The following is a 24,267-nucleotide window of genomic DNA, read 5'->3' as shown; positions in this document are numbered from 1 at the left end:
TGAAGGCGATTGGACCCAATGAAAAGTGAATGGGAGAGAACTCCTTTACCATGTATAAGGAGCAATAAGAGCAAGTAAGAGGACAAAAGGATTTTAAAAGCAACAGTATACAAAAAAATTGTAGAACTTGAGATCTTAATCTGGGGAAATTCTCTGAGGCTTGAGCTGGAGGAAGTGAGACCAATTAGGTAATGTAACAGAAAATGATGACAAAAATGTGCCACGTTATTCTAGTGGCTTCCAAAGCTTTCATTTGAAGCATAATGAGTTTTAAGTTTTTTTTAGTTTTAAATAAATAATAATAAATAGTGTTTTAAAGGAAATCAAGTTTTTTTGTTTTAAATAAAAAAATAAACCTTGGCTTTAATTTTTCACATTTTCTGCCACTTACTTTCTCTACTCTGCTTCATCTCCAGCACTCGCTAAAGGTCATGTAATACGTGTTTAAGGGCAAGTTATTACGCGCTGAGATTATTTCTAAAACAGTATCAAAACACTCATCTGAACAGAGATTGTAAAAATGCTAATAAAATAAAAATGTGTTGTTGTGATTACAGCCTGGCGTGGCACAGACAGCTGTCCCCTGGGATTTACAGTTGTTTTGCAGATGCCTGCTATCAGGATTGGTGCTGTTGCTCCTTCCTCAATATAAATTGCTACATTTTTAACAAATTATTTGTTTTGCTTTCCTTGTACAATTTTCTAATTTCCCATGCTGCACTCAACAATCATGGCATGCTCAGTTGCCTAGCAATGCTTATCCATTAGTAAGAGACATTTTGATAAGCAGGCTGCCATATCTTAAACCAGCGGTCCCCAACCCCCGGGCCTCGGACCGGTACCGGTCCGTGAGTAGTTTGGTACCGGGCCGCGAGAGTTGAGGCTCAGGTGTGAAATGTATGGTTTTCAGGGTTTTTATCGGTTTTCAGTGTTATTTTGTTATCGTTTTTATCGTTAACTCGGTTTTCCTGGGTCTTTTCACGTGTGTTATGAATAAATCTTCTTTTTTTCGGTACCGGTACTAGTTTTATTTTGTTGTATTTATCCGCGACACCTTAAAGGCCGGTCCGTGAAAATATTGTCGGTCCGTGGCGCAAAAAAGGTTGGGGACCGCTGCCATAGATGACTAGATTAGATCGATAGATGCATATAAAGTGGTATTTATTTTAGTGAAAAGATGAATAATTATGGGAGTTGTAACTGAAACTGGTAACAGTAGATGACTGACCAACATGGAGAACCTAGCGAGTTAAGTACCACAGTAGCTGTCTCAGTAGACTCCCGAGTGTGGAAAACAATTCAGACTAAGTCAAGTGAACTTCGGAGTGGACTAACTGAGTCTGGTGGATTCTCAAGATTCTCAAAAGTCTTTAGACAACGAGGTAATGCAGAAATATTGATTTTTTTTTTAATCGTATTGGCTGATCTTAAATCTTATGTTGTGGTAGCCATTCACAGTGTCCTCACTCAATAACTGGACCCATTCCAAACATTTTGGTCCCAATTAAAAATTTACACCCAAAAGATTAAAAATGCCACCGCTTCCCTTTAAAGCAGTGAAATCAGTAAATCTTAAAGAACTGAAGAGCCGTTTGCTGAGTACTTCATGTAGACCAATCATTCTCCACAGAAGAAATCCTCAGTTCAATATTGGCAAAGAGATTATAGTCACACAGGGAAACTAATCAACACAGAGCAGACTGGCTTCATACCAGGCTGTCAGGGTGGGGGGGGAAACACAGAAAGAGCTCCAAATATTCAGTCTGCTTTATTATTAAGATGTTGAGAAATAAACAAACAAGTGGAGTGAATGGAGTACTTGCTTTGGTGACGCTTACATTGCTGATTTGGTCCTGCGTTTTCTTAATTCTTTGCATCTCTGGTGTGTCTGCGACCACGCTGAAACCCTTCCCTTTATTCTTCTCAAAATCCTCCCTGTAAAGAACCTGCACAACAAAACAGGATCGTGTTAGAAATAAAGGCAAGGTCAACACGTAAGGCAAATTACATGTAAAATGAATTATACATTGACATCAACAGTTTCAGTTTAGTGAGTCAACAAGGAAAATCCAGCAAATGCAGTGGAAATGGTTATTTATAGATGCAGTGACCTAGATTCTTTCAACAAATCATATTCAACATTTTGAGGATTCATAATGGAGACTTGGTATTTTCCTGCACCTCTGAAATTAATTTACAACTCATATATAAAATTGTAAAAAGCAACAAAAACTAAAAATCGTGAAATAAAATTCTTGTTTTTGCTAATGTCAGTGCTGAGTTTTGCTGAACTAAAGCTTTGGGTTTATAAAATTCTTTGGAAGGAAGGAAGAAAATTCTTTTATTGGCAGCTCGATCACAGCTCAACCACAGCTCAACAACATGCGATGGACTAACATGATAATGTTGACAAGTCGTCTCTGGGAAACTGACATTCGTTTATATTTTGCATCTTCTTTTTTGGGTATTTCCATAAGAAGGCTAGCTGAAATTTAAACAAATGTACCAGATTCTACTACAACAGCAGCCCAAATCTACACACTGCCTCTGAGGCTGAAAATTCCCTTCACACCACACATGATTCGGGGCCCTGCATCCAGAGGGATATCTGAATGTGATTATTTTGTAATATGTTCTTGAGATCGACAAGATGTCTCACATTTTTTCTTTTTTTCAGTTTGATATGCACAGGAAAAGCACCCATAAAATTACAGGACACAATTATCCACAAACTGGATCAATCACATTAACTACTAATTATAGTTTTATGACCATTTAATTGTATTTGTTTACTTATATCTCTCACTATAAAGCATAAGCTTGACGACAATACAACAAAGTTGCTTTTGGCCTTTACTAGTCAAATTTTACGTTTTCTGCAAATTCAATAATCTTGTATGCATCAAATAGGCTCTCAGTTTGTGTTGTATGCACAAACTGAGTAGGGTTTGCCCTGCATATATTGCTTTGTCTTCTGTGGTGACGTTAACTTCCTGCCTGCTTGAGTGAGTGAAGGCCTTACATGCAGGACGTGGTAGTAACCATATATGGTTAAAATGAGAGGTACTGTGCAACAAACAGTGTCAGCGTGTGTGTGTGTTATTTTCCAGCCTTCCCACCCTATTCTGACCCTAAGGGGCAGAGAGGAGGAAACGTCCTGCCCATGTAACGTCAGATGGGAATCAGAAATGACAAAGCTCTCCCTCACTGCTACACCGTGGGTGATCACTCAAAGCCACAACCACATACACCACTTAACAAACCTGAAACAGGAAAACACATTTTATTTCTGAACTAAAGCTGTAACACATTTTAGCGCTTCTCTCTGTCATCTTTTCTGAGAATTTTAGACTCCACCCCCCACACTGAAACTCTGTCCCTGCCTCCATGGTGACTGCACTGATTTCCTGCACTCCTCCAAGACTGAGGGCGCCTGCTTGCACAGTCCATTACCAGGAAACAAAGCTTCACCCTTGCATCCTCTCCCCTAGATATCCACATAATGCCTGACACTGCTCAATACAGTGACCAATCCTCCCTCTCATCTCCCGGAGCCTTGTGATGACACAATGTTACTGTGATTCACAGCTAATGTGCACGAGTGCGTAGGTGATGCGCTGTAATTGGTCCATATCTGCCGTCACCCTCGGTGTGACGTCCACTGAGAAAATGAGGCAAAACTATAGCTGATCCTCGTTCAGTGAGGAATTGTATACAGCTTTGAGGCATGCACACACAGATAAGAAGATTAATGTGACCTCGACCCACCTTTGTCACTCATTCCTTGCTCTTCTCTGTTCAATATGTGATCCCCCTAATGTTTTTTTTATTTCTCAAGCCTGTCTCCTTTGTCTTTTGGGATCTATGCAACAGCTTCTTCTCCTCCAATCATACCTCTGCTTTCTTTCCCCACCCACACTCTGCTCTTGCTGTGCTCCTTTTTCATTCATTCATATTTTACTGCTTCAACGGCAACAGTCAGTCATCCCATAGAGCTGGAGCTTTTCCTCATTATAATCTTTCTCGTTGCTTCTATTTGCATTCCACCAGCCTTCCTTCCTAAGGGAATTTCACTTTTATCTCTTACTCTCTCACCACACACTCCTCCCTCTTTCTGGTTGGTGCCGTCCCGTCTCTTCTCATGTGCAATTCATAGCTCTTCCTCTCCTCCTTCCCAATTCGTTTCTCTCTAGTTTTTTTTCTCTCCTTTTCTGTCTTGTTTCTTTCTGTCTTCCCCCCACAAAGTCTAGTAATGAGGTGTGACAAACCCTGCTACCATAGCAATAAGGTTTCGTAGCAACGCAGTAGCGGCAGCGTGGTGGTGGTGAGGGGTTAGACAGTTACCGATCTCCACAAACAAACCTCCCCTCAACTTTTATTTGATGACACAGAAACACCTAAAAAGCGCCCTTAAAAACACAACTTTAGCTCAAAAGATTCAGCAGTTAACAGGATGTTTTTTCTTTAAGGGTGTCTGCTGAACTGACAGCACAATCAACCCCTTCAGCTAAAAAACACAAAAATGTCTGCACGGAGGTGACAACTTTGCTAAAGGGATTTAAAAAATAAATAAATAAAAAAAAAAAATCTTTTTGACAAATTTAAGGCTCATGTGTTTTTTCCCCCCCTGTCACAAATCATATTTTCCTGTCCACTGTGACATTAAACTGCAAATGAGAAGAGAAATAAAAGTCACAACATCCCACACTACTCTTTGTCCATCTCAACCTCGATAAAACTGAAATTCCTGCCCCCGAAACGTCCACTGTGGAGGTCAGTGGTTAAACTGACCCGTCATCACCAGCAAAACTTTTCCTTTTAACTGAGAAAATCAAACCTTTACCGTCACCCAAATACTTGGGTGTATACAGTTTTTTGTAGCTCACTTTTCACATGTACTTCTCAGTGGCCAGACTTCTCCTTATACAGCAGACCCGCGAAGACCTTATTCCTTGATCATTTTTCACATCCAGAGGCACTTCTAAGGTTGTTGCACCTAAATCTACAATTCATCAGTTCAGCTGACTCAGTGGTTCATTTTCAAACACCTGCTGAAAACTCGTTTTATATGGTAGCCTTTCTTTAAACATCGATTTATATCATAAATAAGAATTCATGCTTGAATGCATCTCTGCATTTACTGCATTTAAGGCACATTTCTGATGTTTGTGTTTCATTCAAATCATGAAGCATGTTATAACTGTTAAGAAATGCTATAGAAAAAAAATGATTAAAATTCAGCCATGCACTAGCATTTATTATATGGATCTTATTGGATACAGTAAACCATTAGCATAACACTCTCTCTCAGTATTATGGAGTCTTTGTGGGGGCTGTTTGGATGCACAATCCATGTAGAAAAACACCATCTGTCCCTTGATTCCTCAGTCATCCCCCTCCCCATATGACCGCTATCCAAACCCCTATACTCTGCAAAACCCCCTGTCACATCCACACCCCACTCATCTCTAGTGTTTGACACAGACTTTTGGATAAGATATGGATATGCCCTGCCTGCCTCTCTGTACAGCGCTCTGTCTTCTACAACAAGCTGCAAAAACAAGCTTCTCCTTCAGGTTTCCTGGTGGATTGTGTGTCGTTTTCTTTCTCCAAAGTAAAGAGGCTTCAACAGCTGTACCTCTCACATAGTTTTTTCTAATTAGAGACTAAAACTGTGCTGAAAGATTTGTTCTAATCTTTGTGTACGTCTGCATTAATGTGTGTTGTTTTTTGTGTTTTTCTGTGCTTACTTTAGTGGACGTAGACAAGTTCCTGGAATTCTATTATACAAAGCCCAGACATCTTACTATTATTTGGAGAAGTGAAACTGAAAATGACAAATTTTAAGGCAGTGGAATGCCTACTATAACAAGTTTGTGGACAGAGATAATATTTTAAACTTACTCTATGATTTGACATCCAAATTTAACTGCAAGCAGTTCAAGAGGAAAACCGTCTTTAGCGAGCACAAATCTCCCCGACTCTCTATTCTGGCTTTCTCTTTTCTATTAAGGCAATAAGGAATGACCCAGTTAAGGAGGATATTTTGGTCAGTGGGGTTTTTTTTTTTTTTTTTTTTTTTAAATAACATATTATAATTCATTTGGGTGTTTGTAATTTTAGCAACTGCAAGAACAACCTTAGTGTTTTTTGTGGTTACAAATTAGACCAAGATAAGATACTAATTGCAGAAAAATAGGAGCAGAGAAACTGGGTAGCTCAGTGAACCCTGAGTGTTGCTGTACAACAAGAAGTATTCAAACTGCATTAATAATTTGGTGTGGTTTTAAAAGTACAGGAATGTTGGCAAATTGTATCCACATCAATATGATACGCTATAAAAGCGCAAAAGTGTAAGTCCATATAATCCAGTTTGTAACCATCATAAATGGTAAACAAAAGGCTATAACACATGAACACTGGTGAAGGGGAATCCTCAAACAAGCAGGATATTAAAAAAGGCCTAGATACTACACCTTATTTTCTCCCCGTTTACATCGTTCTACAAACACACTGAACACTTTTAACCTAGATGTTTGGAAACAACTGCACGGACAGTGTCCAATGCAACAGTTTGCCCTTCTTGAACCAACTCACTTTGTATACTGCTAAGCTAGCAGATTTTAGCATATTTGTTTTAGTAATTTACATTTGATATGAATAATTTGCAAAATAACTAGTAACCAAAGCTTCAACATAAAGGTAGTGGAATCAATTATCTTGCCCACTTTAAACACTGCCAAGTGGGTATCACTGCTAGGAAAAGTGAGGTTGACTATAGCTGTCAGCCTCCAGCCTAATTTACAAAAAAAGAAAAAGAATCAGCTAAATTTAAACTATTTAAAATAAGCAGTTAGTCTTTTGTTTAGTGGAAATTCATTGGAGCATGTCAAACGCTGACACAATACGCTCATGCACCCACCCAGCTGTGGCGGAAGTGGACAATACACTAGACAGCAAAAAAATAAAGATGTAAGGGAACAACAGAAACAGCGGTCAGAAAAAAGTGGGCAAATTGATGTGAACTTTGTTGTAGAGTGTTTTTTGACATGCACTGGATGGTGGGTATAATGAGGTCCTTGAGCAAATGAGCTTACATTCAGTATTACAGCCATAAATGTCGCAACGTCTTCTTGTCTAACAAGACTTTCTTTTCAAATCTCAATAAAGGGAAACTGAAATTCTTGCAAAACACATTTAAGCAAGGCCCCTTTTCATATGTTCCAGTCTGTACATCTTTTGATTATAAATGCTGTGTTGTTTCTGTTCTAGTTTGTCTCAGTTTTAGTTTGCATGACTATGGGCCTCCCAGCTTCAAATGTGTTACTTGTGTCAATTTCATGCTTGATTTCTCAGGGCTTTGTTTTAAAGCAGTGAGCTTGCAGACGGACGCTGAAATGGAGCAAGACTGAATGTTATCTGAAAGCTGGTCGTGTTAGACTTACTACCAAGTTTAACCATCATTGAATTTTTAAATTAAGCATACTTTTCTACTGCCTCTTATGCACAAACACATGGCACAGTGTTATACTCGGTATGTTGTACAGCTGAAGTTTAGTTCAGCAGTGAATATTATGGATATTCCCAATGGGTTACCTGGCTCTGTATCTTGCTCTGCTGTTTGAGGCGGAGGTTCTCTGGAGTGTCAGTCACACAGGTGAAGCTTGACTTGGGGTAGTGTCTGTAAAATAAACACAGAACGGCAGAGATTGTAAATACATAGTAGACACACATAGGCAGCTGCCAGCTTCCACTGAGACTCTCACTGTGACGCTCAAGACTAGAAAAACAGCACAAGTCAAGCAGTGTGCAGTCTGTGGCCCCACTCTGGGGTCATTTGTTATTCAAGGTGGTCCTGAGGTTGAGTTAAGAGCCCCTGCATACAAAAAGCATGTCAGTATAACACACAACGCTCTGTCAGTGAGAGCCAAGGTACTCTGAGAAAGAGGAAACTAGGTGTGGGCTCAAGGTTGCAATGTTTTGTGGCGAACCATAGCAGGTGTGGAAAAAAAACCCTGACACATATATGCACATATAGGCACACTAGAGGAACAGCATGCACCCAACACAGCAACAGAGTCAAAGAGATCATGGGCGAGTGTGAATGATGTCATCAGCAGCTCCTTTCAGCAAACCGCAAAGGGACCATTTTTCCCCCCTCAACTGATTCTGGGAATCTTCTTGGCAGTCTCAGATCCGTAACAACCATCGGAACTCCAGCTGCTTAGGAGAAAATGCTCTGTTTGGAAAACATACAGCAAATATAAATACTGTTTTGGTCAGCATAAGCATGCTCACATGCAGCACACCAAGCAAAAGCTGTTCATTACATACTTACATAATGACTGCATGAACTGCAATCACTAGTTAATGTGTGCATTTGCGTGTATATGTGGCATAACTCAGTGTTTTTATACACTGGAGGCTTCTGAGTACAAGTAGCCTTCAGGTCCACAAATAATTGTGCCTGCCAGTTCAGTGTGGTCCTTAAGGCTGCAAAAGAAGATGGCAGTAGTCCAGCAGGAGCGGAAGAGCCCAAACAGCTTATCTAACTGCTCATATGAACTGAAGTTCCCAGCCTGCCTCTTAGCACTGGGTGACCTCGAAAAATCTTTAACCAGTCTTCATGCCTCTGGGTAACCCACTTAGGCAATATGTTTACGGTTTCCTTGACAACAGCTAATTACAGCATACACCAGCTAATTTTACAAAGGGACAATTTTGGAGAACGGGAAGTAGAAAAAAAAAGTAGTCCGATCTGGACAACAGCAGAAACTGGAACTGGAATTTCACACAGAGGTATACGGCTCTCAATTTCCTGAAGCAACATTTATCTACACATTTAGATGTAGTGGTTTGCTATCCTAGCACCTAAGGCGAGGTGAGCTAATCAAATCATGCAAATTAAAGTACACTTTCACTGCTCTCGGACATATAGTGATAAAAGCAAAAAGGCATTTTCCTATAGAAGCGCACTAACCTCGTTTGTTTATCGTACACAAGCAACTCACAGCTGAGTGCATACATTAATTACCACATTAAATCCTAAATTAAGGAGCAAAAAAACCTTGTGGTCTAAAGGGAAAAAAGGCCATGGTACTATTGCTCTAATTTTTTTTTATCCATCAACAACGTTACAGATCCTTGACCCTATATAAATAATTTTTAAAGAATCTGTCCTTTTAATAGCAGTACTTTGTACATACTAGCAATTTTCTGAGAATATGCTAGTTGCACTGACAAATGCCTATTTGTATGGAGAAAAATTTTACAAACTGGCTGCTATCAAGCACCCCTACAGGTCATTTTACAAGCAATCTATCCCTTAAATTTGTCCGGGTATGTGTGCCTTTATCAAAGCTGGGAAACTAATATGTGCTTTTTGTTTCTAAAGCTGGGCGTGTCTAGTTTGCAACTGATCTGTGTTAACTGTGTTTATGTCACCTTTGTATCTGTAAACTGTTGCACTCAAGGGCCATTAAATTTCAGATACAAGCTTAGTGACTCAGTGAGATCTGAGAGGTGTGTGTGTGTGTGTGTCTTTCTGTCGGTGTGTATAACCAAGCTTATGATTCTGTGCAAGTTTGAGGCTATGAATGAGTCAAAAGAACACTCATCTGTCTGTCAGCTTGTATAACAAGGTAATAAGTCGCAAACGGAAAGGGGTGACACATGCACAAATGCTAAACAGGGAGTGATCAAAATGGAGGGGAGTGGGGTAGTCAGGAGGCCACGCATGTGTAATCACACACACACACACACACACACAAGCTGCCTACTGTGATGGAGGAGAGGCCTGTTTGAATAGTGGAACCAGGAGATGCTGTGGCCAGCTTGACCCTGTGAGACCTGGAAAGGTTGTAATGAATCATTCAGCAAGAACATTTCATCTACATTTACACAGCATCCTACTCAACAAGTTCAATGCGTAACTGAGGGCCAGCTAACTGTGAAATCTGAACAGCAGCCTCACAAAAATACACACAGAAACACACACACAGTTGCACTATGTGCAACAGATAACAGTCTCTGTCAGTCAGCTTCCAGCATAAAAATAAATCAACTTGAGTTATCTTGTGACAATGGACAATAGAGTTAGACAATAAATCAGATTTTAATATCAATTACATTTTTTTCTGCATCAATTATGAACTCAAAAATAATTTGCTTAAAAGGATTACTCGTTTGCATCCATTTTAGCCACGAAGCTCTCATTTCTACCCGGTGCTCGACCGTGGCCCAGGATTTTCTTCACCCCCATCTGTACCCGGAAACATTCAAACAGTGGAGGCGAGCCAACAAAGACTAGAGGTGCTATTGTGAGCCAGAGTCAAAAGACACAATCATCAAAACCTAACTAACTAAAAAGAACAGTTTTCAATATGATTTGGACTGTCATACTGACCAAAATAATAGTAATTATTATTTTTACTATAATCAGCTACAGTGTGACAATCAAGGGGATTTTTAAAAAACTTGTTGTTACATTTGTACATTAATTCCACACTATCACCATTATTATTATTGTTATTATTATTACATTAATGCAAAATTTAATGTAATAAATTTCTAACTGACACCTAGGACATAAGTTTGCAACTCTGCCCTCTTTGGAATGAATGAGCTTGTAGTGCTTATTAAACGTTTCCTTTTGAAGAGTTCCTGTCAAACTCTTTGATGCACTGATAGTGTGTGCTTGGCCGTGTGTGTTTGGGGGGGACAGCATGGTGAAACGCAAAGAGGGTGTGCCGTTTTATGCACATAAAAATGTAGACACAGATACTGGATACATATAAGCCCAAAGACTATGGGGGGAAAAGTAACAAGAGCCAGACAAATGGAGGCCTTACAGTTGTAGTTGTTGAGCTAATATACACCCACTTATAGTCAAGAGTTACAGTAATCTAAATCGCTCATTTTATGTAAACACAGTATGTATATTATGGAGGGTGGTTATTGGTTATGAGCGATCTCATGAGGGTGGCGAGATACTTAGACTATAGAGAAAATTGCCCAAGTCCAGGGGAAGTAAGGAAATTGCATTGTAAAAATAACAGTAAATCAAGGAATCATGAGACGCTATAACAACACTGTGTGATGCTCAAATGAATATCACATCAGCCATTAAGGTAGTATCCTATTATTTGGCTCCTTTAGTCTCTGGGGGGAATAATGAATTATCCTCTCTACTTATCCTCCTAATCTCCCACCACTTCTAACTATCTAACCAGAGATTCTCAGGGAGGAGGTGGATGGGAATACAGAGAAAATAAACAGCGCCTATATCACTTACTAAGTACAAATATAGAGGAGTAATGATAAAGTCGTTATCCCACAGAATAATAACAGGGGATGCGAGCTGCATTCCTTTCTTGAAGTAGCAGCAAGCTCTTCCACTGATGATGTTTACTCAAACAAGGCTGTTTTAAACAAACGGAAAGAGGCATAATAAACAGGCTCTGAAGGGCCTCCCTGCCTTACCAAGGGAACATCGGAAGCAGAAATTGGGAAAAGAAGAGGCCATTTTAATTTTTAGTAAACAAATGGGATAGTAGGATGAGATGTCACCTGCTGTAGGAGGCCAACAAGCTAAATATAAATGTGAATGAAAGTAGTGATAAGAGTCTGAGTTACACACTAAAACAAGAACAGATGTTTTACGACTAATAACAGTCATTAACATTACCACATATTATCATCATATATAAGCTTATAATTAGGCCTATAAACAGGTGTTTACACTCATTGTGGCATAATTAGACCTCAGCTGAAATCAAGCCAACAGGGAAAGTCAGAGGAGGCACAGTTGTACGAGTATACAGCACCTGTATGGCTTTATTTTAATTGTATTTTAATTGTTCTGCTTACATGGCAGTTTTGATTTATATACAGGGACAACAAAAATGCAGAGACGATGTAAATGTTTCAGTAGGAAAAGCTCAAGTATTAACTGTTAAACATCAGAGGTTCAATTCAATTTGGTTGGCTCAGTTTCAAAGTCCGCTATAGCTTGGAGCTATTGTTTGTTGCAGTAAGACCTTTGCTTCTCCAGTTAAAAAAGGTCAAAATATGATGATAGATACACGTGTCTACTGTATAAACTGGCTGACCTACACAGCAGTTTAACCCAGCAATGATTTGCATTTAAAGGCAGGTTTTGCTTATCACATTTGGCAGTTAATCATTTCTAACTCGCTTTCTCAGGTTAAATTGCAGCTTCCCAAGCAGTTAGACATATTCCAACTTCAGAGAAGAAAGGGAATCAGATTCAGATCAATGAACAGAAAGACAAGGAAACTTTTTTTTTTTTTTTTTTAAATGGCCACACCAAGCTGCCATCACCTGTATTACCTGACAGGGCACATGGTTGTTAGCAGCTTATGTGGAAATTTAAAAAAAACATGCACAGGCAACAACTTTTAGCAGCCAAATACACTGAGAAGAAAAATGTGGTTTCAAAACAAAAACTGAAACCATAACATTTAGACTTTTCCTTAGCATTTGTATGTTTCTACCAGTCGATCAAGTTAGACTCTACACTCCTGTCTGTTTGGACTGTGAAGCTCTAATCAAATGAGCAAATCAGTTCAACACTTGGTTTTCTTATCTCAGTTTCTTTTTTTAAAAGGGGTGGGGCAGGGAATTTCTCAAATGCCTTTCTTACTCTGTTTCTGCACAAATACGCACCATGACATGAAACATACGACATGTTCGTGTCCCTCCAGCTGCTCGAGAGATACTGCAAAGTCCTTCTGGCTTGACAGTCATCTTGAAACCTCTGGCACTTACTTGCAGTTACTTTGAAGCATTTAACTCTGGAATGGCTATATTATAATGTCAATGTACACCCCCAAAAACCCCAACGAACAAAGGTTTTAATCACAAAGGAAGCTAAATCCTACATGTCACTGCTGACAATAACAAGCATACTACTTCTATTTTCACACTGAAGTTGAAAGTGACAATGGTAGCATGTTGTCTTGAGTCATTTCCTCAACAATAAAATGGCAGTTCAGCAAAAGAGCTTGTCAGAACATGAAGCCACGCCTCCTGCCTTCATTCCCTCTCTGAACTTCCACTCAAGCTCTCACAAACACACACAGAGGAGAAGAAAATCATTATAAGTAATGAGAGAGGGGAATTCCACAAATTCCTGATGAGCCTTTAGTGCTTAAGCGTGAGCGGACATGGTAGTTTTCAGTGTCCGCCTGTGTCACTGTAGAGGAACTTCAGGAATTTCCTTTGTTGATACCCCCCCCTTCCCTACCGAGGAGAAGGGAGGGAGGCACTTTCCCACACCACATCGAGGCGTTTTCTCTGAAGGGGGAGCTGGAATAGTTACAGATAACTGGCAAGGGAGGGAAAGAGGGGCCTTAGTTGGGTCGCAGCACACACACACAAACAGAGTCCCATTTCAGGCTGTGGACAAATTAAACACTGCTGTCACTCTGTCTTAGGGATGCAAGCTGAATTGCTTGAGTGCAAAACATGAGACATGTTCACTGACACACACAAAGTGATTAACTTAGGGACAACTTACGCATTGCAGTATGGTCTCTTCTCGAAGCCTTTGTAATTCTTCATGTTTAGAGTCATTTTGCAGACCTCGCAGCTGAAGCATCCTTTATGCCAATACTGTCAAAACAGAGAGGACACAATAAGTTAAGCAAGGAGAGTTCGATTTATTTTACTTGTATACAAAGAGACGCTGATACATCAGCAAACAGAGGGAAGTGAAATGACAGAGTTAGGACAACTGTTAGGTCTGTGTGAAAAAAGTGAAGCAATGCAGTTTTGCGTCAGCTGGCACTGAAGAGTCAGAAACAAAACAACTTCTCCTTTGCTACCAAACTGTATTTGCTATTTATAAGCAGGTCTCGATACTCTTGTGTGAGCGAAAAAAGGATAGCTGTACAGTTTATGTGTTTATTTTCTTGTGGTCACAAATTTTCCCACCTTTACCATAAGCTATGAGGTTAAGTGCAAAGAAAGCAGCGATATACTTGCTACAGAGACTCTGCTTGGTGTGCAGGCCACTCTTCGACTCCCCTACCATTGTCACAAGATGTTGTGCCTCCATCTCCCTAGCCACCCTTTCTCCCTTCCTACCACCCACTCGCCCTCATGCCTCCTCTTCTTCACTCTTCTGGCACTGGGCTGATTTGCAGCCTGAAGATTCAGAGAGAGGGACTGAAGATTGGAGAAAACCGAGAGGAGGGAGGAAACATGAAAGTAAGGAGCTGGAGAAAGCAAGAGGAAGGGAGCATGTTTGGGAGGGGTGGGCAAGAGAAAGAAAACGCCAGACAGTGAAGCAATGATCTGGCTGTTCCTACTATCATCAAGGGAATGAAGGGAGGAGTGCAGAGACATAAAGAGAGAGTGAGAGAGAAAGAGTGAGTCCTTATTAACATGGCCTTGAGGCGCTTTGCCCTCCCTCTCTTTCTTTCACCTACTCTTTATCACTTTCTACACCAACTGCCCATACACTAAACACTAGTCTTCCAAACAAACAACAAGGAAAAGATGATTCAAAGCAGAGGATAAAACCACAGAAGCATATGGAAATACAACATCAGGTTCTGTTGTGTGCAGTGCAATTTGATGTGTTACAGGGTGCTTGGAATAAATCACTATGATGTTGAGGGTTATTGCATATGTACGCTGTAGATCGACAATGCAATCCTGGCACTATTATGAGTGGAAACATGCAGCACAATGGAGGCTTCAGAAATTATCAAATCAAAAGATATGGCTTCAGGTTGATTTTGAGATCAACTTTTGTTCTGTCTGGATGTTAACAGCCCACCCAGAGAGGTGTGTACTGACAACAAGCAAGTGTATGAATGTGTTTGGCATGGGTGTTTGTAGCTGGGGGTAAGCAATACTGTACTGAGGCATACAAAAGAAGCAGCACACAGTGGAAATCAGGCCTCGGCTCTCCTCAGCGGAGCTGTGATCCACAGCCAAACGCACTGTGCCAAGCCTTCGAATGCAAACTCTTTATCCCACTACAACCCAGCTGAAGCCTGGGGGAACTGCAGATGGACACATCATGTTACTTTTTCCTGCTCTTCCTTCTTCTGTCTAGAACTACAATGGCAAATCCCTTCACAAACAACAGCATACTGCAAGCAGATTCCATTTCCTATAGCTTCAGCTGATCTGCAGCTGTGCTGGCAGCCATCTTTGCAGGTTGATCTACTTCCAACGCAGCAGCCCAGTATCATAGTCACTATTAATTAAGTCTCTATTATTATCCCTTCCAAAATCCCCCAATTCTTTAATAATAAACTAGTAATAAATTATCCATGTGGAGCCTAAATAGACAAGTGTAAATGAAAATTCTGTTGAGTCACACACGTGAGCGGAGCATGGACCTTGATACTCCCGTTGTTTCCTAGAATAAATATTGACCTTGAGAACAAGTTTGCTGAACTCATCTGTTTAGCAAACTATCCCTAAGTCTTGCCCAACCTGCTAACCGAGATTCCACCATGGCAACCCTCATCAAGCGAGACCTTTGCTTGGACAACATGACCCTCTCGGGTGGCAGACACCCTACTCAGGCAGTTCAAAGCAAACAGTCTCTTCAACTGATCTAATCACTTGCAGACGACTCTAAACAGGTGCCGAAATGCACCGAGGAAACAAAGCCTTTTGAAGAGGGAAAATTATACAGCTCCAGCAAGATCTAAATATTCAAATTTATAGCTTAAACATCATGGACAGAGTAAAGGACCACCAATGACACTTTAAGTGCTTAGTATGCATTTAGCCTACTGCCCACAGCAGACATATCTTTAGGCGTAGCAGTGGCCATAGATGACATCATTGTGGTCACTCAACACCAATATGTGATACAATGCAAATATCAGCCACTCATCTTAGTGTAATCTGAACATTCTGAGTAATGGTATGATATATGAACACACTCTTTATATATTGACTTTACTTGGGCAGTTCACCTAGTTACAATGACAGTCATCCAAGTGTGTTTGGTTATTTTTTTCCCCATCTATCTGAGAGAACAGAGTGATTGATTTACTAGTGGAAAACCCCCTCTTTATTTGGAAATGTGTCACCTGCCAACTGTGGCTGGGCATTTTATGCATTAAAAAAAAAATACTAGTTGATATTCTTCCACAACTATTTAACTTCGAAGTTCCCCAACTATCCCAAAGGCAGATTTGGAGCATGATAACGTTACCTGGTACATTTCATGCTGGATTAAGTTCTCTCTTACTGCTGAGTTTTTTATTTCCTCTGAAGTCAAATGTCAGAATTGGAAGTGACATCATGCCTGAGCTGACTAAGTTTCAGTGGTATTGTTAGAAAAGCAAGGAAAACAGGATTTGTTTTGTTTCTAGAAATCTATCCCTGGCAATACAGTGCAACACTGTTTTTGTGGGTTTAAAGACTACTGACATACATTCAAAGGTAGAGCCAGGTAGGTTCTCTGTGAATGGCGTATTTATCATGTCACAAAAACACTGCGTCTAAGTTTAATTCCTGTATTCTTTTGGTAATGTGCATCCAACCAGACACTGGTTAAAAGAACATTTGTATTTTAGACAAAAAGTAGATAAATACTGAGGTGAAAATATTATAATGTTTTACAACTTAAATATCATGGTCATCCCTGGTCCTAACCAGCTAAACCAAGGCCTTCCCTATCTGCTGGGTGACCAGTGGCTCTCCACACTAGTACACCAACCTCCATCTCCACCATGCTGGACTGCAGCTTTTTACATGACCTGGAGAGCTACTCTAAACAAGAAACTGCAGCAGGTGCAAAACTGCTTCAGGTACTGCTATGCCACGCTTGCTGAACAAGGACTAGTGTTGGTAATGGTAGTGGCATTGAACAGCAGGATTAAAGACTCACTGGGAGGCAACTGATAAGATCCCTTTTGCAAAAACCCATACATGCACATAGCACCATGGGTGAACCCTCAACTCTACCCTGCCTTCTTTAACACCACCAACAAACTGCTATCACCTATCTATGAAAAGATGAGTAGGTAGCAGTCAGAAAGAAATGGACAAACAAAAATATGTGAATGAGAGAACCATTCCAGCCATGTGTTAGCGAGGTCATCCTGCAGTTAGCCCTGTCCAGCTCCAGGAAAACCTGGCTCTTGGGTGCCAAGACAGGATCTGGCAGTCAGCTGTAAAATGAGGACACTGCAGAACTAGAGCCCTAGAAATAAAACACCATTTAAAAAAAATGCTCCGTCTCCCAGCATCAGCACAGCTCAAGGGCAGTTGTGTATGTACGCCTGTGTCTGTGTGCGCGTGAGAATTAACCCTGTCGGTGGATGTGTGTATTACTGTATGTAGGTTATATGTGTTAATGCATGATGTATTTGTGTCAGCGTGGACCCAACGATCGAGCCAAGAGCCGAGACGTTCACTCAGCCTCACAGCTTCCTCTCAGTAAGAGTCAAATACAAATGGACCAAGTAAAATCCCATGTAGATGTATGGAAGGTCAGTAACCCTTTAAACACACAGTCTATGCAGACAAATCAGGAGGAAACTTACTGAGAGTCTGACCAGATGCATATAATAACATACTAAAAATATTCTGATAGAAGTGCCCGGCTTAAAGCATAAAGCAACCCCAGGCCTGTTGTGCCAACCACTTCTGATTTCACATTTAGCACATAATTAGGGCAGATTACTCACTCACCATGGTCCAATAGTAAACCAAACAAAACCAAATGACTGCTTTCAATAGATTTCAATAGAAATATTGGTTGGAAACACCATTTGGGCACCTCCTAAGTGACACTAAAGCAGACACATTTTCAAGGGCTTGGCTGGTGTTACTTTCCCCATTTGATTAATTGACAGTCTCATTATCACTTTAACACAAAAACAGTTTCATTACTATCTATGTTCCACATTAAGTGGATATGCATGTTTTCGTCCTCTGTTAATCACCATATTAGACATGAGAGGAATTTAGTGCACCCAAGGATGTCTCCTGGTACCATAATGAAATATTTCCCTACCTATGGCTAAATATCCAGAAATTAAACTTCAGTACAGACAATTTGGGAAGTGGTATAGTTTGAAACATGCTGTGAGGGCTGTTTGTCTCCAACAGTGGCCAAAACCAACACACCACACACCACAGTGCACAGCAGCTCTGCGAGTGTGAATGATTAGTCTTCCACAAGATAGCACATGCCTAAAGACAAAGTTCACACATCTGGCTGGTGCTATTATAGGAAACTAACGAATTAATGTAGGCAGGTTAATTATTAGCCCAAATGATACCATTAATTTTTACCCAGGCCCAGGGCATTGCTGCTGTCCAGCAGGCAGACTGTGATTTGACAGGCTATGCCCCAGTATGCTATTAACTTTTCAAACTACACCAGACTGTAATGTGTAACATACACATATTTCTGTGTGGGAAACAAAACTACAGAAAAGACAAGAGACAGAGTTGATAAGAAATGCCAAAACACTTCTGCTTAAGTGTAAATAATCTGCATATAAATTCTCTAATCATGTGAAATGTGCGAAATTTTGTGTGATTTGTTGAGGGTAAAAGGTTATTTACATTTATATTAGAAGAAAAAAGATGCTTTCATTAATAATAATTATATCCACTAGTTTTTAATTTCCTGCAGCAGACATTTGTATATCATTAACTTTCTCTAACCTAAGATTCTTAGATAGGTCATTTAGATTTTTGTAAAACACTTAGTGGCATCTATCTATTTGAATACATGCAGGAATTTATCAATGTTGTCCCTTGGTGCAGACAAAAATAAACAATATATGTTGGCTAATGTTCACAAGAAACTCAAAAATGCTGAAAATCACATGGCCAGGTATTCTTTTTGAATTTTGCTATGTACCATGAACAGATATTTCCATGTTTTTTTCAGGTTCAAGAAAATTCATGAACATGAAGAACCCAGGTGAGCTGGTATGGAAAAAGCCAGAACATACTTCTTCGCATTCCTTTAAAATCATTTTGGTCAATAATGTGACCAAAAAGCAGCTGAAATCTTGTTTTTTTTTTTTGTTCAGAATGCAATCATGATCAAGTCATCAGATGTACGGGAAAACTATTTTTTCCCTCTTTTTCCCCCCCCCAATCCCTTCTAAAGGAAATCAAAAATATGAACAAAAATTGTGGCCCAAGAATCAAGATGTAAACCCCTATAGTCAAGAAATGTGTGCAGGTACAAATAAGCATGCAATAGTTTGGGACAACCAACCCCACATGTGCACTGGCTTCTTCACACCAAGCAGAAGTACCTGGCCACTTGATGTCGAGTCAACACCTCAGGCGATTGTGAGTTTAATGCGTGTTTGTGACTCTGAGTCATCAAAGAGATGTGACTGGTGGCAGTGGCTGCATAGAGTCCTCAACTCTTGTGACATTTGGATAACATGAATCAGCTCTCAAAATAATCTGTCTAAATATAGGCAAAGGCAGCAGACAGGTTCCTCTGAAACTAAGGTAAGGAGCAAAAATTGGAGCAAGAATAACAGAGTGAAAATACAGACATTACTTTACCTTTAAGATTTTTTTTTAAACCAACACAACATTGTGTAAGCTTTTGCAGAATTACAAATTTGCATAAGACTAACCTACAAACAGTAAGGCGTTTAATGTTAGAAGTAGGGAGACTATTCTGCAAGCCAGAAAATTGTTATTGTGATTTTTAATAGGAGCAATTTATAAATTATAAACCACATCTCGGTACATAGGAAGAGTTTATATCACGCTCAAGTATAAACTGTACAGAGCACCTCAATTTGAACAACATTACCATTAACCAGATTTCTAACAACTTCCAGGGATTGAAAGGGAGCAGTACAACTGAAGCTCCCATCTTAGACACTATTGTTCCACAGCAGAGGAATTACACACTAACCACATTGTTAACAATGACAGTAAAAAAAAAATGGGACACAAGTTAGCCATAACTCTAAAAGATTGGTTAGAGAGCAACAAAACGTGTCAGATGCGAAGTTATAAACCAGACATTAAGAAAGAAATTGCTCTTTTTTTTGAAACGACCAGATTGTTGATGAAAACAGCAGTTCTTCCAAGCAGATAACAGGTGGTGTTGGTCTACTGCTGTAAATGTTTATGTTTAGCATATTAGTTTGGACCCAAGTTACCTTATTAAAAAACTAAAGTCACACTATAACATTAACTGAGCAGAGACTGTGGTAGATCTGTTTTTTCAATGGAGACTGGTCGCTTTTACAAGCACAGCGCCTTCAGTTCCTCGTTTGAAAGAGGTGTCTAATGGTGGATAAAGCAGTAAAAAACTTCTAAATATAGCATACATAAAAGCAGTATTGATTTTTCAGGAGGATAAATGCAATTTGGTGTGGACTCACTCCACAGCAGTATGTTGGTTAGCTTCTGAGCCGTTAACCATCATTGTAGGTAACACACAGACTGTGGATCAGGTCCTCAAACAGTCCCACTTCAAAGAAACCAAAACGTGTCATTGGGAAACTGCCTGCTTTTATGAATAAACTATGAAATGTTTATGAAATGTCAGTTTTAATTAGAGTGACTACAGTATTGCATGTCTATATTTACTTATATGAATAAAGAGATATCCATAGCATCATATATTGCCATGTACAAATATTAAGACATGATATTTGTTCAATTTTCCCCAGTTTGCGAGAACACTATTCTCACAGTTTAAATATGTGAAATCATTTAAACATAAAATAACAAATAAAAAGCACTTATAAAGCACATACAATGCTATTTCTTCTTTGTTTGCGCCATAAAAGTTTTCCATTTCATTTTCATATAAATAAAGTTCCCATCTGGCTTTGGCTAATCTGTATATCTTCTGGCTTTCTGTCAAAAGGTTGCTTGTTCAGAGTTAGGCTGAGACTTACCTACTAAACTTGATACCATGTGGGAGATAACTGGTTGCATAAAAGCTGTGTCTGACATGCTTCAACAAATAAATTCCAAAGAACAATCAAAATATGTTGACCCAACTAACAGGCTCACAAGCCAAACATGTCGAAGTAGTGCATGTTTTACATACTTAATAAAACACAAGCCGTCATAACGCACATTCTCACAATATTTACATACATTTGAAAAAGCTTTAAACTTCAGAACTAATTAACCAGTTCAGCTAGTTTGTGAACACAACCACACATACGTCACAGTTAATTATTAATGAACCCCCTTAAAGATGTTCAAGAACTTTCATTTCACCTGTGGGTGGGAATAGTTTGCATATTTCAGTCATACAAAACGCAGACAGCATGCGGCAATGATAAATTCACAGACACTCCTGCAAAGCTTGTTTGAGTGTTTCTGTGACTCTGCACAGATACTCAGTTTAACTTGAAAATCCACACTTCCCGCTAAAGTGTTGAATCTATCGCTTAATAAAACACACCAATAATTTTATTTATCCAAGAATTGCATATCAACTTAAAGTGAACCTAGTGTAATTTGCATATTAGCCTGTGCTTTTAAAAAAACACTTCCTTGTTAAAAGTTTCACTGGCTACAGTTCAAAAGCTGCCCTCAACTCAAGCGACAAAAAGCCACTCTGGTAGATATGAGTCGGACACTAGAGCCAAATATGCATCTCGTCTCATTACTACCAGCAAGCATTTTAGGTAGTCAAAGGAAGCCAAATGACAAGGCAAAACCGTTACCAACAACAGCTTGAACTAAAATTCACTTCCTGTCTTTACGTGTGTTCGGCTGCCCGCGGGGCCCTACCCCGCTATACAGGAATGCAGCTGTCAGACAAAAAAGCCTATGTGGTTTAGCCTCTCAAAAGAGGGATATTAAAAGAAGAAGCTTGTCAGGTTAAGATACTTGGTTTAGATTAAAAACACAGACGTGTCAGAGCCCTTAGGCCCCTGAGCATTCACCTGAGCTAGCCTGGTACATGAAAAAAAAATCGTCAACTCTGCTGCTTAAAACAAAAATAGAATGGCAATGTGTGTGTGTCCCATGGAGAAGGGGAAAGGGAGGTTGTTTTGGCATGTCTAAAAGGGGGTGTGCGCTGATGTGGAATGGCAGCTAAGACAGACGGCGGGCTACACTTCTGTGCTCAGTTCAGAGAAGGGAGATAGCACAGCAGGCCACTGACAGAGCACGTTTTACGGGAGTGTCTGTCTGCTGGAATGCACGCTCCTTCAGGCTGAATTACAGCCTGCATTCAAGCTGTAGTTCAGGCAATTTGACTCACATTTACACTAACTTTCTAGCATGCTAAAATGACTTGTACTACGGTGCTTATGCAGGAAGACGTAAATGTATTTGAATACAGGGCACTTGGGGAAGACAACCGTGAAGCAGAGCAGTAACGTATCCAGTCAGAGCTGATGTTCCTTTAGATAAACTGCTTTGTGAATGTGTCTTTCTACACCTTTTCCATCTGTTAAGCCCAACAGATAAGACAACTCAACAGGCATTGATTTTCATTGACCATTCAGACTTCCATTAGACAAATTAGGTACTTGCCCCAGGTCCTTCTTTGGTCAAATATAACCTATGGATCATATATCAAGCAACCAGACCCCACCCTGATCAACACAGCGAGTGCAATCTCTCTTTACAGATTTACATTAGAAGTGATTGCTGCAATATTCAACACATTCTGGACACCTTTGCCTCATCAAAGCTGAAAGGGAAAGAGGAAGACGACGTGCAGCACCATGTTAACACCAGTTGTTGCTCCCGTGTAAATTGGTAGCTTCGACAGATCCACTGTGGCTACAATTGATTAGATTATACGTCTACTTTGCCTAAAAACTAACTAGGCTGCTCGACTAATCATCCCTGACCTGGATTAGCTAGTGAATTAGACACAGACACGTCCACATCAGTCCACGTTGTCTTCAACAACAGTGGACACGAAAAATATGACAACGGGACTATACCGTTCTCTTTATAAATCGTGCGTTAATAGATAATTTTTAAATACACACAATGAATCTGCCATCGAGGTTAAAAACGTTGATTGTCAGGTTTCGTCAAAGCAGCGGTTGGAGCCAGGCCTAGACTAGACATGGCTCTCCGGAAGCACTGTGAAGTGCTGGTTGGGGTAAATCCGTACCACAGCTTGAGGCTATCATCTTTGGGACAAAAATACAAATTCCGGTCCCTTAAGATAACCCACCAATACCACAATGCGGTTTAATTTGATTTTAGTGTACGCACTGTTGTGCCGTCGCCTTCCAGACGTGAGTTAGCCGTTAGCCTGCAAGGCTAGCGAAATACCTGTCCAGCTGGGGTGTTCGATTCATTCACAAAAATATGTGAAATTTGTAGTTTTTGGGGTGCTGAAATAAGTTGAGTCACTGCACCACTCCACGGCAGTATATCAGCATTAATTTAAGAAAGAAAGATACAAAAACGAGAAGGTTTCGGTTCTTACCTTGTCCAGACAATTCACTTTTTCCGTGGGGTAAACGACTAGATTACATCTGCTACACAACGGATTCATGTTGGAGGAATGCTCTTCTAGCTAGTTAGCACAGAAAACGCCGATGATACTGGTCGTAGCTGTGTGCCGTCGAGTGTTTGCTCCGAAAAACAGCTATAATGTATGATTAGAAGCAGTAGCAGACCAACTCTAATCTAGTTGTATGTAGGAAATCCAGGAGGTTGTTGTCGTTGTAGCTGCACAGCTGGCTGTCAGTCCACTAACCAGAGACGGAAAGCGCGCTCCCGCCGCCCCCCTCTCTTCCTCCCTCGACTGCGCGTGTCCGAGCTGAAAGGGAAGAGGTTGTGTAGGAGGATCCGTTTTTTTGTTTTTTTTTATGTTTGTTTTTATTTCTGAAAAAGAAAAAATATTACTACAAAATAAGGAACGAGAACATTCGTACATTTATATATTTAACTGGGACTATAGCACTGTTTTACTTGGAAATGAAGCAACATTATTTCAGTTTTCTGTAACAGTATGAAGGTCCAATCGTCGCCTGTGCATTTGCATATCAAACTTAACCGTATTTGCGCCATCTGTGCTCGCATAGAAAACTTGTGCGATCATCTTTATAGGGTTTTTTCCCTTTTCTTTTTTTGTGCTTCACCAGTCCAGTTTTCTCACATCAAATTTTACACATCTGCCACGTTCACTGCACTACATGCCCTACTTCACTGCTCATGTGATCCTTTTGTTTAGAGTGACATCTGCTGACAAAAGAGTTGCACTGTATCTGCGTATCGGCCTACATTATTTAATGTGTGTAGCCAGCTGCAACATTACTATTCGTTTACACTTAT

The 24,267-nt window shown here is 40.0% G+C and overlaps 1 protein-coding gene across 2 annotated transcripts in view; it reads right to left on the bottom strand.

The window, feature by feature from the left end:
- Window positions 1–23,740, bottom strand: part of lasp1 (LIM and SH3 protein 1) — a 29,913-nt gene extending 6,173 nt beyond the window's left edge. Inside the window, exons 1-4 of one of the 2 annotated variants that reach the window (XM_005726156.1) lie at window positions 23,417–23,740; window positions 13,541–13,635; window positions 7,597–7,681; window positions 1,824–1,946 (exon numbers count right to left, since the gene is read on the bottom strand). In XM_005726156.1, coding sequence (XP_005726213.1) covers window positions 1,824–1,946; window positions 7,597–7,681; window positions 13,541–13,635; window positions 23,417–23,485 — 372 coding nt within the window. In that variant the 5' untranslated portion in view covers window positions 23,486–23,740. The remainder of the gene's footprint in view (window positions 1–1,823; window positions 1,947–7,596; window positions 7,682–13,540; window positions 13,636–23,416) is intronic. The other variant, XM_005726157.1, reaches the window with a different exon arrangement.
- Between the last annotated feature and the right edge of the window lie 527 nt (window positions 23,741–24,267).

The sequence above is a fragment of the Pundamilia nyererei genome, unplaced genomic scaffold (genome assembly GCF_000239375.1).
Source record: "Pundamilia nyererei isolate P.nyererei 1_Seehausen unplaced genomic scaffold, PunNye1.0 scaffold00018, whole genome shotgun sequence".
Classification (NCBI taxonomy): domain Eukaryota; kingdom Metazoa; phylum Chordata; class Actinopteri; order Cichliformes; family Cichlidae; genus Pundamilia; species Pundamilia nyererei.
This window is presented reverse-complemented; position numbering and strand designations above follow the sequence as displayed.